Source organism: Lampris incognitus, chromosome 2 (genome assembly GCF_029633865.1).
Source record: "Lampris incognitus isolate fLamInc1 chromosome 2, fLamInc1.hap2, whole genome shotgun sequence".
NCBI classification, from domain to species: Eukaryota; Metazoa; Chordata; class Actinopteri; order Lampriformes; family Lampridae; genus Lampris; species Lampris incognitus.
In genome coordinates, this window is record NC_079212.1 from 45,300,273 (window position 1) to 45,314,997 (window position 14,725).

Here is a 14,725-nt window from a genome sequence, read left to right on the forward strand (position 1 = left end):
TCCCCCTGGCGAAACTCCTCACTGTCAGGTGAAAAGAAGCGGCTGGTGACTCCACATGTATGGGAGGATGCACGTGGTAGTCTGCAGCCCTCCCCGGATCGACGGGGCAGCAGCTATCAGGACGGCTCGGAAGAGTGGAGTAATTGGACGGGTACAATTGGGGAGAGAAGGAGGGGGGGCAGTGGAGATAGAGAAACTGAACAGATGGGATGTTGACAAATAGAGAGCAAAAGCTAGGGGAGAGGTGGAAGGCAATGAAGGGAAATAGACAAAACGAGGTAAGGTGGGGTTTATCAGAGGGTGGTGCTCAGGCTGTGGAGGGATGAGTGCGGAGACTGACAGTTGTCCTGTGGGGATGAGGGACTGGACTGCCCCTCCACTGAAGTCCTACAGGTCGCAATGCTCCACGAGGTTTGGCCTGCATAGTATTCTGGTATACTCGTTCATTCACATGTTTCATGTTTTCAACCCAACATGTGGGAGAAGGGGGGAGGGCAGCCGTGGGGGAGGGTAATTTGAGAGAAAGAGGAGGAAAGAGAGAGAGAAACAGGAGAAAAACAAATAAACAGAGGGAAATCAAGCGAGGTATAGAATTGCTGGGAAAATCAGGAGAGAAAGGGCAGGGGAAAAAAGGAATTAAAAAGAAGGCCTCAAGTAAAATGGAAGAAGCTGGAGGAGACTTTTTTCTGACTTTTTAGAAAAGCAACTTTAATACAATGTTACAAATTCACAGCAGCTTTGAAACAAAGAAACAATAGAACCAGAATGTTAAAAAGAGTTATAGAAATAACATTATCTAGAAACATCACTAAACGTTAATTCATCGTCCATCTCTGCACAAATGACATCATTATAACGCCACTGATGTACAAACACAACCGTGCTATTCATTAGTTTATAAAATTTAAAATCAATCAAAACTCTAGCTTTTACAAGAGATGTGAACACGGCGAATATTTCTGCCCGGTTTCCCTTCTACCGTGTTCTTTCTGCTGATATATATTGACAGTTTGTCTTCGGCAGCAAGGAAGTTTAAAAGTTGCCATTTTTTTTGCATTAATTTTCTTGTATCCTGCTCTGAAAGTAAAAACAATTTTACATGACACGTCATTAAAGGGAGTAAACAAACAATCTAAAACACCACCAAGTTTCCTAAGTCTTCTGCAGTCTAAAAAACAATGGGAAGAATGCGTGGATGAGGCACCGAGAAAAATGGACAAGAAAGAAATCGAGAACAATGACATTAAGTCCCACTGAGAAAGTGACAAAATGACACAGAAATATAGAGAGAGAGACTTTTTGACTTTTAAAGTAACTTTCATTTGCACCACATTGTAAAGATTTTCCATTCCCATCATTTCACTATAAACTGGTAAGCTGAGACAATAAATTCTCAGGCGTCATTACTGTGGCTCTGTCAAATCATTTCCTCAACAAACGTCTCTCTCTCTCTCTCTCTCTCTCTCTCTCTCTCTCTCTCTCTCTCTCTCTCTCTCTCTCTCTCTCTCTCTCTCTCTCTCTCTCTCTCTCTCTCTCTCTCTCTCTCTCTCTCTCTCTCTCTCTCTCTCTCTCTCTCTCTCTCTCTCTCTCACACACACACACACACACACACACCAACATCATAATAAATTAGAAATTAGGAACCACTGAACCAGCTTCCCTCAGTGAACATAAAACCTGTATGATCCCCACAGAGCCCTGAAAGAGTCCAGATTACTGGTCAGGGTGTAGAAAGCGTGCTCTATCCTCAGACGAGCCGCCACCAAACACTTCAGACTCTGCACCACATCAGTCCAGCCATGACCTAACATTTGATTCTTCCTGGTCTTCCAGATTGCTAGCTTAGCATTTCCAAACAAAAAAAAATTGACTAGAACCAGAACCAGTCTTTTACTTATTGTGTGTTTAGGCCCAAACACAAACAACGGGAAAGGAAAGAGAATTTCTCTCCCAAAGCTTCCACTCATTCCTGCATTACTTTAACTAAACTCACTAATTGAGGACAAAAGACCACTAAGTGCTCTGTTTCCCTTTTTGCTCAGAAAGGACATTCCTCCCCAGTGCTTGGATCCAGGTGAACTCTGTGTCTGTCCACGGCTGTTGCTCCATATATAATCCTCCACTGGAGGTCAGCCATCCGTTTCTCAACAGGAGGCTTATATAGGACCCTCCACCAGCCTTTAGGGTTACAGTCTGAAGCAAAAACCTCAGTCCACCTCGACTCCTTGAATTCGGCCAGAGAGTGAAGGTTGAGCACCTTCACACAGCTGCGATAAAGCTGCTTCTTCCAACAAGAGCTGAAATTACCCGGCACTGGTGTTTTCAGAGAAAGAAGCTCCCCTGAAAGAGACCTGAGCGCTCTGAGACCTGGGTCCACTCCCGCCTCGCCACTCCTCAACAGCAGGACTGATGATCAGGGAGGGAAAAACGTACTCATTGTCACCATTCCTTTGGACAGCTAGAGCACGATGTGCCACAAATGCTGTCAATCACCCAGACAGGGACCGCCAGACTTCTTCCATAACCCTTCTCAGCACTCTGGAGGACCTGATTGGTCAATGACATTGTCAGTGGTCAAGTGACCATTGTTATTTTTGTACGATGGCTCAGTTTAGTGATGCCAGCCTCAACAAATTTAGTTCCTATTGTATTGGAGGGAAAATGGTATTCTTAAGGAAGTCATTATAAAACAGTGGCTCCACAAAAAGCCACATTCCTGGTCCAGGGTCAGGAGTCCATGTCTCATTCAACATCTGCCAGGCATTAACCATCAAGCTTTAAAAAGGTATAAGTACAGTCAGGTCACCTTCAGATGATTTCAGTAGAAAACACCATTTATCCAACCCAAGCCAGCCAGCTTTCCTGAGAAGCAGCCCAGCAGGAGCGAACCAGAAGTGACCACAGCTGTACAGCAGCCTCTGTGCTGTTTGAAGGCTGCAGTTCCGGATAGAATGTCTATAAGACCTTGTCCTCCCTCTGCTACAAGGAGACACTGGGCCGAAGTCTTCAGCCAGTGCTTACCAGACCAGAAAAAATTCACCAGGAGCCTCTGTATCTCTTTCGAAAGGCCTCGTGTTAGCACTAAAACAATGAGTCTGTGCCATAGAGATGAGATGACCATGTTATTAACTAACAGAGCTCGTCCCCTGTAGGACAGCTTGGGTAGCAACCATTTCCATTTAGACAACTAGGCTTCCACCTTCTCCAGCACTCCCTCCTAGTTCTGCCTCTGAAAGTCCTCACTTCCAAAGTATACTCCAAGGATTTTAATACCTCTTTCTCTGTACCTAAGGTTCCCAGGAAGACTAGGAATGCTCTCCAAACTCCACTGACCCACCAAACAAGCCTCAACTTTTCCCCAGTTAACCCTGGCTGAAGAAGCCTTTTCATATAAGGCCAGACTTTCTTTTAATTCCTTGACATCTCCCTCACCCTGGACAAACACATTAACATCATTGTTATATGCTGATACAACAACAGGAGGGCTTTGAGCTAGCTCTGCCAGAGAGAGAGAGACCCTTCAACTGGCTCCTCAACCTGCACAGAGGAGCCTCACTTGTGATGCTGTAAAGCTGGCCTGAGAAGGGGCAGCCCTGGCTGATCCCTCTCCTAACTGGCACAGGACAGCTCAACCCTCTCCCCATCTTCACTACACTACAAGGATCACTATACAGCTTTACCCAGGACAGGAGCCCATCCCCAATACCCAAAGCCTTTACTCCTACTGCCAACACCACCTGCTCCACTGTGGTACTGGGCCATGGTACTACCATCACTCCTTGCAACAAAGACGGAGTCGCCGTCTCAACAAATGCCATGCCTGCCAACAAACACAGTTCACCGTCTGCCAAAGACAACTACCAAACACACACCAAACACACTCTCCACCACCACACTTTCAGTATGCACGAGAGAGAGAGAGACTAAAGCAGACAGTACAGATAGTCGTGGTTCATTGGCAGTGTGGGCTTTCTGGCCTTGGGCGTCTGCCACTGTTTCCTCAGATAAAAATTGAAGTGGACCAGGCCCCTTTCTGTCTCCCTATTACACCCCACTCTTTCTGTCTCTTCCCTTCCTTGTCGCCCTTTTCCCCCCTCCACTTGGTTTTCTTCTCATCCCTTCTTTTCTTGCTCTCATTTTCTATCTTACTCTGGCTTTTATTCATCTCTTCTCTTCTTTGTTTCATTCCCCCATCTTTTTTCCCTGTTTCCTCTATCTCCTTCGTATCTAGATAGTTAATCTCTCCTCCTTTTCACCACCCCCGTATTTTTCGTTGTCCATCTCTCTCGCTCCCTCCATTTCTGTTTCACAGGGAGGTCTTCAGGAGGTCATGTCAATCCCATAGGCCTCACACATTTCTACTGTCACATTCCTGCTTGTCTCCTAGGCCTAAACTCCAAATCCAGTGCCATATCTTTTCCTCTATTTCTTTCTTTTCTGTCTTTCTCCCTCCATCCATTTTGTTCTTTCTACAGCCTCCCACGCGCATTCTATTTTCTCTACATGCATTCCCCCTCGATACCTTTCCCCCGCTCATGTAGCTATACTCTCTCTATCTTGACTTCTTCTTGGGGGTCCATCTGTCGACTGTCGAGCTATTTCTCTAACTCTTCCACTTTGTTTCTCTCTTTTTTAGTATCCAATATAGCTGCATGGGCCTCTTTCCTTTTTTCTGTCTCTGCTGCTTCATCTTCTTGGTCTTAAACAATAATCCGTTAAATGTTTTTAAAAGTCACACTCAACAACTGTCAGGTGCTACTTTCAGTGCTTTGGAAACCCAATATCAAATTTTGTGGGTTTTGTCTACATGTGGCTAGTGAGAAGGCTGTGGCAGGCCGTTTTATAATTTATTCATGTTAAGGCACTAGTCACTAAACATTAGATGCTAGTACTTATTTTTTTTAAACACTAGTCTAATCTGACTGTTACTAGTCATCATTTTCAAGTTACTAGTTGCTAAAAATTAATACTATCTCTATTAGAATAAGAACCAGTTATTAATCTGATTATGAATATTCACTCCTCTTTTACTAGTAACAACTAAACAAACACTTGTTCTATTTAGTTACTAGTACCTATTTTAAAGGCACTAGTCATTATTATATTCATACAAGGAAATGCCAAGCTGCTTATTAATTGAGCCTTATGGGGCATCACATGCTAGCATTTCATTAACTACTAGTCACTATTTAAATAATAATATGTTGTTAATGTAGTTCTACTAGTCATTATATATTAGTTACTAGTAACTTCAGCAACGTGTACTAATGTGTACTATTCACAGAGGACTGAGGAATAGTTGCAATCACAGCATTGTAAGATGGCGACAGATGTACTGTTAGCGCCCCCCGTTTCAGGGACGGTCGTTCTAGGTGAAGAGGGAACGACCATCCCTGAACCATTTAGTAAAAACTGCCTCTATGTATATGTCTGATTATGAAAGCTGCCGTGGATGCATACATTTTGTACTGAGGCAATCCCAGCCCAAGGACTCCTCAACTTCTCCAGCCCGGGATGCAAACCAGTTAAAACAAGTTAGTGTAAACCTGCTGAAACCCCGGCAAACTCGTGTAGTATAAGAACGTGGTATGAGAGTATAAACTGTCAAAAATGGTGCCGTAGTATAACCTCAGCTAATCCAGAGCTATTTATGCTGGATACCTCAAACCTTGTAAACTAATCTGTACTCCTAACATCTCGCTCTCATATGTACACAATCCCTGCCTCTCTTGCATGTATACAGAGAGAGAGAGAGAGAGAGAGAGAGAGAGAGAGAGAGAGAGAGAGAGAGAGAGAGAGAGAGAGAGAGAGAGAGAGAGAGAGAGAGAGAGAGAGAGAGAGAGGAGAGAGAGAGAGAGAGCCAAGATAGCCATCTTCCCAGTCCTGTTGTCGGCATGCTGAGGAGGCTAATGGTTTGTTATGTTTAGCTTGACTTGCATCATTACCAAAGAGTCAACAGCTTGGATTGACGCACAGTGGAGCGTATAGTAGACATGTTTTCTCTATAGACAAATGTGGCTCAGCGGAGATCTGACATCTGGCAGCTGTTGTGTGCCTTGCAGAAATGTAATTCCTTGGGTCTGCCTACTTTGTATCATTTTGCAGTAATTCTGTATTTCGGTGGGGTTTGGAATCATTAGCTGCCAGTTTATTTGGCCAAGTATGTGCAGGCCTACACGTACCATGAATTTGACTCCAGTTCCCTTATAGCTTTCCATGTTCTTGCACAGAATAAGCAGTTAAAATAAAGACAACAAGGTTAACATGCACATTTAAATACTATGCACAGATCTAGATGGTATATTCTAAAAAAAAAAAAGTATAACATTAAGCCTGCAGTGCCATGGTGCAGAGGGCAGGTTACTCTGGACATGACAGAACATGCATGTATACAATATACAGTATATACAACGTGCTTAGATTTATTTTTGACAATGACGATATGTTAATAGCACGGTGGTGCAGTGGTTAGCGCGGTCACCTCACAGCAAGAGGGTCCTGGGTTCGAGCCCTGGGGTAGTCAACCTTAGGGGTCGTCCTCTGTGTGGAGTTTGCATGTTCTCCCTGTGTCTGCCTGGGTTTCCTCTGGCTGCTCCGGTTTCCACGGCCTGGTGGCTTGTCCAGGGTGTCTCCACCGCCTGCCGCCCAGTGACTGCTGGCATAGGCTCCAGAATCCCACGACCCTGAGAGCAGGATAAGCGGTTTGGATAATGGATGGACGGAATATAATTTTAGGTACAGTGGATGTTCAGTGTTACAGGTGTATTACACGGGGACTGTTTCTGACACTGTATGACTGTTTAAAGTGTTCATCAGATTGACAGCCTGCAGAAAGACACCGTTCTGGCGTCTGCTTCTTTTGATGCACAGTAAAAAGGATTCAGCCATATCTAAACTAAATTGAGGCGTTAACTGTGATAATAATCTTGGTGGTTTCCAAAATGAATTCACCCGTATTTATTAGATATTTATGAGTCAAGTGCAAGTAGCAATTCATTTTTCAAAGGACATGCACGGCGTGTCGGAATTAAACCCTCAAATCTCAACCTGAGAGCCTTGGATCGTGTTGATTTTGGAGACCTCATAAAAACAGACCCACGACACGGTTGCGGGCCTTGCCCAGGGTTTGAAATGATGTAATAAGTTGGTTTCATAGGCCGGTGGAAATATAACTCCTGGGTCTCCACCGTCCTTCCATTTTGCCATGAATGTTTAACTTGGTTGGCACGCTGTTTGCCTAATGACACAATGATAAGCTAATAGATGCAGTTATATGCAGCGTCCCCTGTCTGTTGTTTGTGTTGCTTTTGTCCCGTTGCACTGACTATAACATCCTATTGTCCCTGTACCTCTTGTTCCAATGTGCGTTTGTGAGACTGTGTTTGGATAGTCATCTATGTATGTATGTATCTGTTGACTGCTTTGGCACATCAAGTGACTGAAGTGACATTCGACACAATGCTTACAAAGAGGCTCTTGGTGAAATTACCCCCCCCCCCCCCCGGACTAAAGAGGTGTTGGCCTACAAGTAAAAGTCAAAGCATCAGTAAAGCGACAACAGCGGGCGGCACGGTGGTGCAGTGGTTGCTGTCGCCTCACAGCAAGAAGATCCTGGGGTCGAACCCCCGGGGTTGTCCAACCTTGGGAGTCATCCCAGGCCGTCCTCTGTATGGAGTTTGCATGTTCTCTCCGTGTCTGCGGTGGGTTTTCTCCGGTTGCGCTGGTTTCCCCCACCATCAAAAAGACATGTATGTTAGGGTTAATACTCGTGTCTGTGCCCCTGAGCAAGGCATGGCAAGAGGAACTGGAGGTGGTTCCCGGGTGCTGCACGCGGCTGCCCGCTGCTCCTAGCCACACAGCGAGGATGGGGTTAAATGCGGAAAATAATTTCCCTATGGGGATCATTGAAGTATATCAAAATCAAAAACAAGGAGGTGTCCGGGTGGCGTGGCGGTCTACATAAGCTCGTAGTTGGATCTCGGGATCGAGCTGATGGTCCGCCGTGAGGATCGGCGGTTTGAATCCCTGTGTTACCTCTGGCTTGGTCGGGCGTCCCTTCAGACACAATTGGCCATGTCTGCAGTCGCTGCACTAGCGTCTCCTCTGGTCGGTTGGGGGAGGGCTGGGGGGTATAGCGTGATCCTCCCACTTGCTAGATTCCCCTGGTGAAACTCCTCACTGTCAGGTGAAAAGAAGTGGCCAGCGACTCCACATGTATCGGAGGAGGCATGTGGTAGTCTGCAGCCCTCCCCGGATCAGCAGAGGGGGTGGAGCAGCGATCAGGACGGCATGGAAGAGGGAGGTAATTGAATAAGTACAATTGGGGAGAAAAAGGGGAGAAGCCCCCCCCCCCCAAAAAAAAAGTACCAGTAAAGGAGCAACAACACACATGTAGTTCAGATGCAAACCGGTGCTTCTGAGCTACAAGTGCACGAGCCACGACTATGTGTTGTTACAGTGTTACATGAGCTTGATTTTCTACTTAGGTTTGTGTAAGTTTGTGTTGTTATTGTTACTGATATTATTGTTATGTTACTCCATTCAGCTACTAATATCACCTGTCCTAAACTGGGCTACTGGCCTCACAAACTGGACTATGATTATTGCCAACTTCTGCTTGCAGCGAAAATACTGGTGTGCATGCCATTATTATCATCACCCGCATATGGCAATTGCCTACACACACACACACACACACACACACACACACACACACAGAGTTCTATTTCATTTCCAGGGGGTTAGACAAGGACATAGTTCCCTGTGTTGACTTTACTGAAGGCCTCTGTTGTACATTGGCACAGGCTTGCCCCCTAGCAACACATGTAGACATGGACACACAACACACACACTTGTTGTGATGGTGCACGCAGAGGAAGTGGTGAACCCTGGCTGTGTGACTGATGAGGGTGTGGTGCAGCACGGAGGACTGGAGCGAGTAGAGGAACACAGGAGAAAGACTGAGACGAGAGGAAGAGCAAAAAGGGGGAAGAGTGGAAAGTAGAGTGGAGAGATGGAAGAGGATGGAAGAGGAATGGGGGGTGCGTGTGGGTAGCGTAGCGGTCTATTCCGTGGCCTACCAGCACGGGGGTCGCTGGTTCGAATTCCCGTGTTGCCTCCGGCTTGGTCGGGCGTCCCTACAGACACGATTGGCCGTGTCTGCAGATGGGAAGCTGAATGTGGGTATTTGCCCTGGTCGCTGCACTAGCGCCTCCTCTGGTCGGTCGGGGGGGCCTGTTCAGGGGGGGGGGAACTGAGGGGAATAGCATGATCCTCCCACGCGCTACGTCCCCCTGGTGAAACTCCTCACTGTCAGGTGAAAAGAAGCGGCTGGCGAGTCCACATGTATGGGAGGAGGCATGTGGTAGTCTGCAGCCCTCCCCGGATCAGCAGAGGGGGTGGAGCAGCGACCGGGACGGCTCGGAAGAGTGGGGTAATTAGACAGGCACAATTGGGCAGAAAAAGGGGGGGGAATCCCCCCTCCCAAAAAAAAGAAGAGGAATGGGGGAGAAAGAAGCAGTGTAGAGAAGTGCAAAGGTCGGGGGTCAACAACACTCTCATCTCCACTACTGAGCCCCACAGTCAGTCCAGGATAGAGAGAGAGAGAGAGAGACAGAGAGAACTAGAGAGAGAGAGAGAGAGAGAGAGAGAGAGAGAGAGAGAGAGAGAGAGAGAGAGAGAGCACTAGAGAGAGATAAATACACAAATATACGGGGGCGAAGGAAGTGGGGAATTGGATGCTGCCTCATGAATTGCTCATTTGCACTCGCAATCACTCATTTAACCACGTGAACCTTCAGGTCTTGTTGATTCAAGGGGCCGTGGGTGGGTTTGGGCTGAGGAGGCGGTTTGAGTGATGGGGATCATAGCAGTCTGGGTTTGGATTCACCCGTCCGGCGGGCTGCGGTGATTACAAGTAAACGGATATGAAAACAAAAGGGGGCAAAAAAAAAGAGACATGCTTGAGAAATGATATCTGAAATGAAAGAATGAGGAGGGGGGTTTTGTGCAAATCACTGTTTGGCAGACCTCGTCTGGCTGCACATGTGGTGATAAATATTGTTAAATTATTGTTAATCCATTTGTTGGTTTTTCGCTGTGAACCAAAAACAACGATAGTGTGAACTGTCTCTCTTATTAACTGCTCCGGTTTTGTTTTTTGTGCCCTTTTTCTTCCCAATTGTATCTGCCCAATTACCCCACTCTTCCGAGCCGTCCCGGTCGCTGCTCCACCCCCTCTGCCGACCCGGGGAGGGCTGCAGACTACCACATGCCTCCTCCCATACATGGGGAGTCGCCAGCTGCTTCCTTTCACCTGATAGGGAGGATTTCACCAGTCCCCCCCCTCCCCCCTCGAACAGACACCCTGACCGACCAGAGGAGGCGCTAGTGCAGCGACCAGGACACACACCCACATCCAGCTTCCCACCTGCGCCACACGGCAGTTGTGTTTGTAGGCACCAAGCCGGAGGTAACACGGGGATTCAAACCGCGATCCCCCTGTTGGTAGGCAACGGAATAGACCGCCACGCCACGCCACGCCACCCCCCCCCCCCCAGACGCCCGTACCACTCAAGTGTTTGCTCTCTCTTTCTCCCACTTTCTCTCGCTCCCTTTTATCAGCCGTTCCCCACCTTCTGTGTCCCCGCCTCCGTCTTGGTCGTGGTCTATTCGTGGACATTTTGGTGTTCGTCTCAGCTGGAGACTCGTCCTGTGCTCTTTGCTCGAGACAACGGGGGGCGGGGGGTCTCGGCCACAGGCAACCGCTCTTATTCAACCGGCTCACATCAAACACACACACACACACACACACAGTGACAGCTTAGCTCACAGCACGTGTGTGTGTGGGGGGGTGATTGATTAGTCTCTATGGAGGCAATACATCTTCTAATGAACAAGAGAAAGCTGCCTTGTTAATTTGTGGAGTGTGAGAGGCCTGCTGGCGTGATTTTTTTTTTGTGTGTGTGTGCGTTACTACATCTGTCCATGTGTGTGTGTGTGTGTGTGTGTACACTTCTTTCCCTCCCAGATTGTGCATGCTGTGTTTGTGTGTGTGTGTGTCTGCATGCATCACAGTAATCTATATAATATATATGCATTTCTTCCTGCACTGTCCCTGCGTCTGTGTGTACATGTTTGTGCAGACTAATTCGGGTGCGTTTTGATTATCTCTGTTGCACATCGGAGTGTGTGTGCGTGTATGTGTGTGTGGGGGGGGAGAAATATCACCCGTCACATGACACGTACACGGTTATCACACGCTTAAATGAAATGCCTGTCCCGGCCACACATAAATCAGGCGTGACGTGCCAGTGTGACAAGGTGTGTATGAGACGCCTTGATTATCATATGCTAATCTGACCTATAATTTACTTCCTGCCATTCCCCGCTACTTTACCCCCCTGACTCCTGGGAGATTTTCTTCTCCGGCGTCCCGCTCGTTTTTCTCTCTCTCCGTCTCCTGCCTTGTCATTCTCTCCCTCTATCCGTCCGTCACTTTTCTTGCTGTCTCCCTCGTGTTTGGCTCTGTCAGGGGTCCATTTTATCCCGGGTGCAACGCATCACACAACCCACCGTTCGGATCATGTCAGGGTTTTGAGTCACAGGGATCAGATCGCTTTTTGGATCAGCAAAAAAAAAAGGGAGCCAAATCTAACTTTTAATGATGTGGCATCAAATGGCGGCCATGCTGGAAGTGTTGCCATGGCTTCCAACTGGCACAACGCCTATACGCCGTGAAGGTTTTGTCCACCGTCCTTCTCCCCATTTTTCCATATTTTCCAGCCGAAGTTCTCCCAAGCACGCCCACGTAAATGACGAGGGAGGCTTTTCAAGTTCTCCTGCTCCACCGGGAGCCGGGCTGTCGCTGGGCGTTTTGTGATGCGAGCACCCTTTATTGGTTCGTTGGGATTCAACATGGCCTCGCTATGTCAATATGTGAACACACAACGGCTTTTTTTTTTTGCAATATCAACCAATCGTGTTTCAGAGTAAAACAGCACACATCTGTATCTTTTCACTGCAACTCTGTATCAAGATTTAGGGAATTATTACTTTAAAAGGAACAGCAGCAGGGCGTCCAGGTGGGATGGTGGTCTGTTCCATTGCCTACCAACATGGGGTTCGCCGGTTCGAATCCCTTACCTCTGGCTTGGTTGAGCGTCCCGACAGATACAATTGGCCGTGTCTGCGGGTGGGAGCTGGATGTGGGTGTGTGTCCTGGTCGCTGCACTAGCGCCTCCTCTGGTTGGTCAGGGCGCCTGTTCGGGGGAACTGGGGGGAATAGCATGATCCTCCCACGCGCTACGTCCCCCTGGTGACACTCCTCACTGTCAGGTGAAAAGAAGCGGCTGGTGACTCCACATGTATGGGGGAGGCATGTGGTAGTCTGCAGCCCTCCCCAGATTGGCAGAGGGGGTGGAACAGCAGCTGGGATGGCTCAGAGGAGTCGGGTAATTGGCCAGATATAATTGGGGAGCAAAAGCGGGGGGGGGGGAGTCACAGTGGCATTAAAACTGTATTTCACTATGATGGTAAAATTTTGCAATTAGTCTGCAGTTCACCTGCATGCTGAACTGTGGGGGCCGTGCAAACCCATGTTGGGTGCAAAGAGCCCCTGCAATATGCATGGCCCATCATGGCCCATCATGGTTGAACACTGCTACTGTGTATGCAGTGACAATGCAAGTGTCCTCCTACTTGAAGAACTTTTGACGGTGTCATAAGTAGTGGGGTTTAAAGCCATGGTTAACCCCTCGTGATTCCTCTCTCCTTTTTGTCTCCCTGAAGCCCTTGCAGATTGACGATAACTTCTGCGGCCAGGACTTCAACCAGCCTCTAGGGGGACCACCACCATCGAGGGCATCCCCCTTTTCGTGGACAAGGACGACGGCATGACTTCTGTGGCGGCCTACGACTACCGGGGTCACACGGTCGCATTCACCGGCACCCGCAGCGGCCGCATGAAGAAGGTAGGCCCGTCAGGGTGTCTGTATGCACAAGTCTGTGTTTACCGTCTGTGCCAGGCATTTCCAGAAAGGCACCGGGACATCTGTTTTATACATCTATATCCAAGCTGATTTGTCACGAGTTAAGATGAAGTGGCTTGTTCTCACTCTCTCTCTAGAGAGAGAGCACAACGTGTTTCTTAACCACTGCATGTGAGCTCACCTGTAGAAATTACAGTGAAAAAGGTGATTTAATGTGGCAAAATGAGCGGTGCAAGGTGTAGGATGGAGGACGCTGTATGCTAGTGTGTGTTTGTGTGTGTGTGTGTGTGTGTGTGTGTGTGTGTGTGTGTGTGTGTGTGTGTGTAGGTGTGTGTGTTAGTGTGTGTGTAAGCCTTTGCATGTGCTCACAACACTGTCTCCGATGGCACAAGCGTGTTTCAGCACAGGAAGTGGGTGATTAGACACTCACTCTAGGAGAGATAACGCCGCGGTTTTATGTCGCAGAGCTTTCTTATTAACACCCTCCACCCTAGGAATTGTGTGCGCCAGCTCTGAGGGGCTATGAGATGATTGGAGGAGAGGCCCCCAGTGTGCGTACATGCTTCACATCTGTCCCATGAGTACTGTAGAGGACAAAACCCTGCGGGGTGTGTGTGTGTGTGTGTGTGTGTGTGTGTGTGTGTGTTAGTGTGTGTGTGTGTGCCCCCCAGTACCCATGTTGAGTGGAGCCCATCTGTATGCCAATCACTCCAACCACTCATTTATGGCACTCGTGCCGGATTTCCTTTGTCTTCATTCTCGGTAGGACGTCTCTGATTGAACGTGTCCGTATCTACACAGCTCTGGAGATGGAATAAGACAACTAAAACGTCCTCCTGATAATGAAACATAATGAAATATAATAAAAGATACAAAATCATGGACTGGAGACGGTTGTCTGTTTCCAGCGGCGCCTCATATGTGCTGGGGTTGACTCGTGCAGACGATGGAAAGAAAAGGAGAACCTGACTGGTCTCCATGTGGGAAAAGAGAGGGGAGCAAGCCACAGCCCTGTGGCGCTCCTCAGAGTCCGGGCGGGCCCCCGTCTTTTCAAGAGGCACAAATAACGGCACAAAACCAGTGTCCAAGATCTGGATGTCTCCGCAGTAGGAAACATTCTCATAATAGCTTTCCACCTCAAATATTTTCCAAAATGAGTTTCAGGCCTCTCTTTGCAAGTGACTGCTGTTTTTCTTTTTTCATTTTGCTTTTTTTGTAATCTTAGACGTCTTACTTTGGGACAAAAGTGACAGTACTTCACATATCGCACTTCATCAGGACCTGTGGTTTTGATATGAGTCACTGAATGATGCACAAGCCAAGGAGCTGGACCTTATAGGACTCAAGACCTCATTGGACTCAAGGCCTTGTAGGACTTATAGTTTCAGCTTTGCTGCCATACTCCCCCCGGAACCCAAAGACTTTGGTTTCCCGGACGCTGCCCAGCGGCGGGTCATGGGTATAACGCCGCCGTCCCTCTTAATCATGGCTCCGGTTCAGAGAAGAAAACCCACAAAAGAGAACCGGGGTCCTATTACGTTATTCCTAGCTGAGGTATTCAGGTGACCCGGCCTGCTTTGAACACTGATTCTTTCAAAGTAAAGGCTTCGGACCCCATGGGGGACACTCATCTAAGAGCATCCCGGGGGCGCCGAGAGGCAGGGGCTGGGACAGACGATGGCTCGCCTCACGGCGGACCATCAGCTCGATCCTGAGATCCAACTACGAGCTTATAT

General features: G+C 47.9%; 1 protein-coding gene across 1 annotated transcript in view; it reads left to right on the forward strand.

The window, feature by feature from the left end:
* Positions 1–14,725, forward strand: part of plxna1a (plexin A1a) — a 463,752-nt gene that overhangs the window by 30,828 nt on the left and 418,199 nt on the right. Inside the window, 2 exon segments of the mRNA XM_056274696.1 lie at positions 12,790–12,844; positions 12,847–12,979. Coding sequence (XP_056130671.1) covers positions 12,790–12,844; positions 12,847–12,979 — 188 coding nt within the window.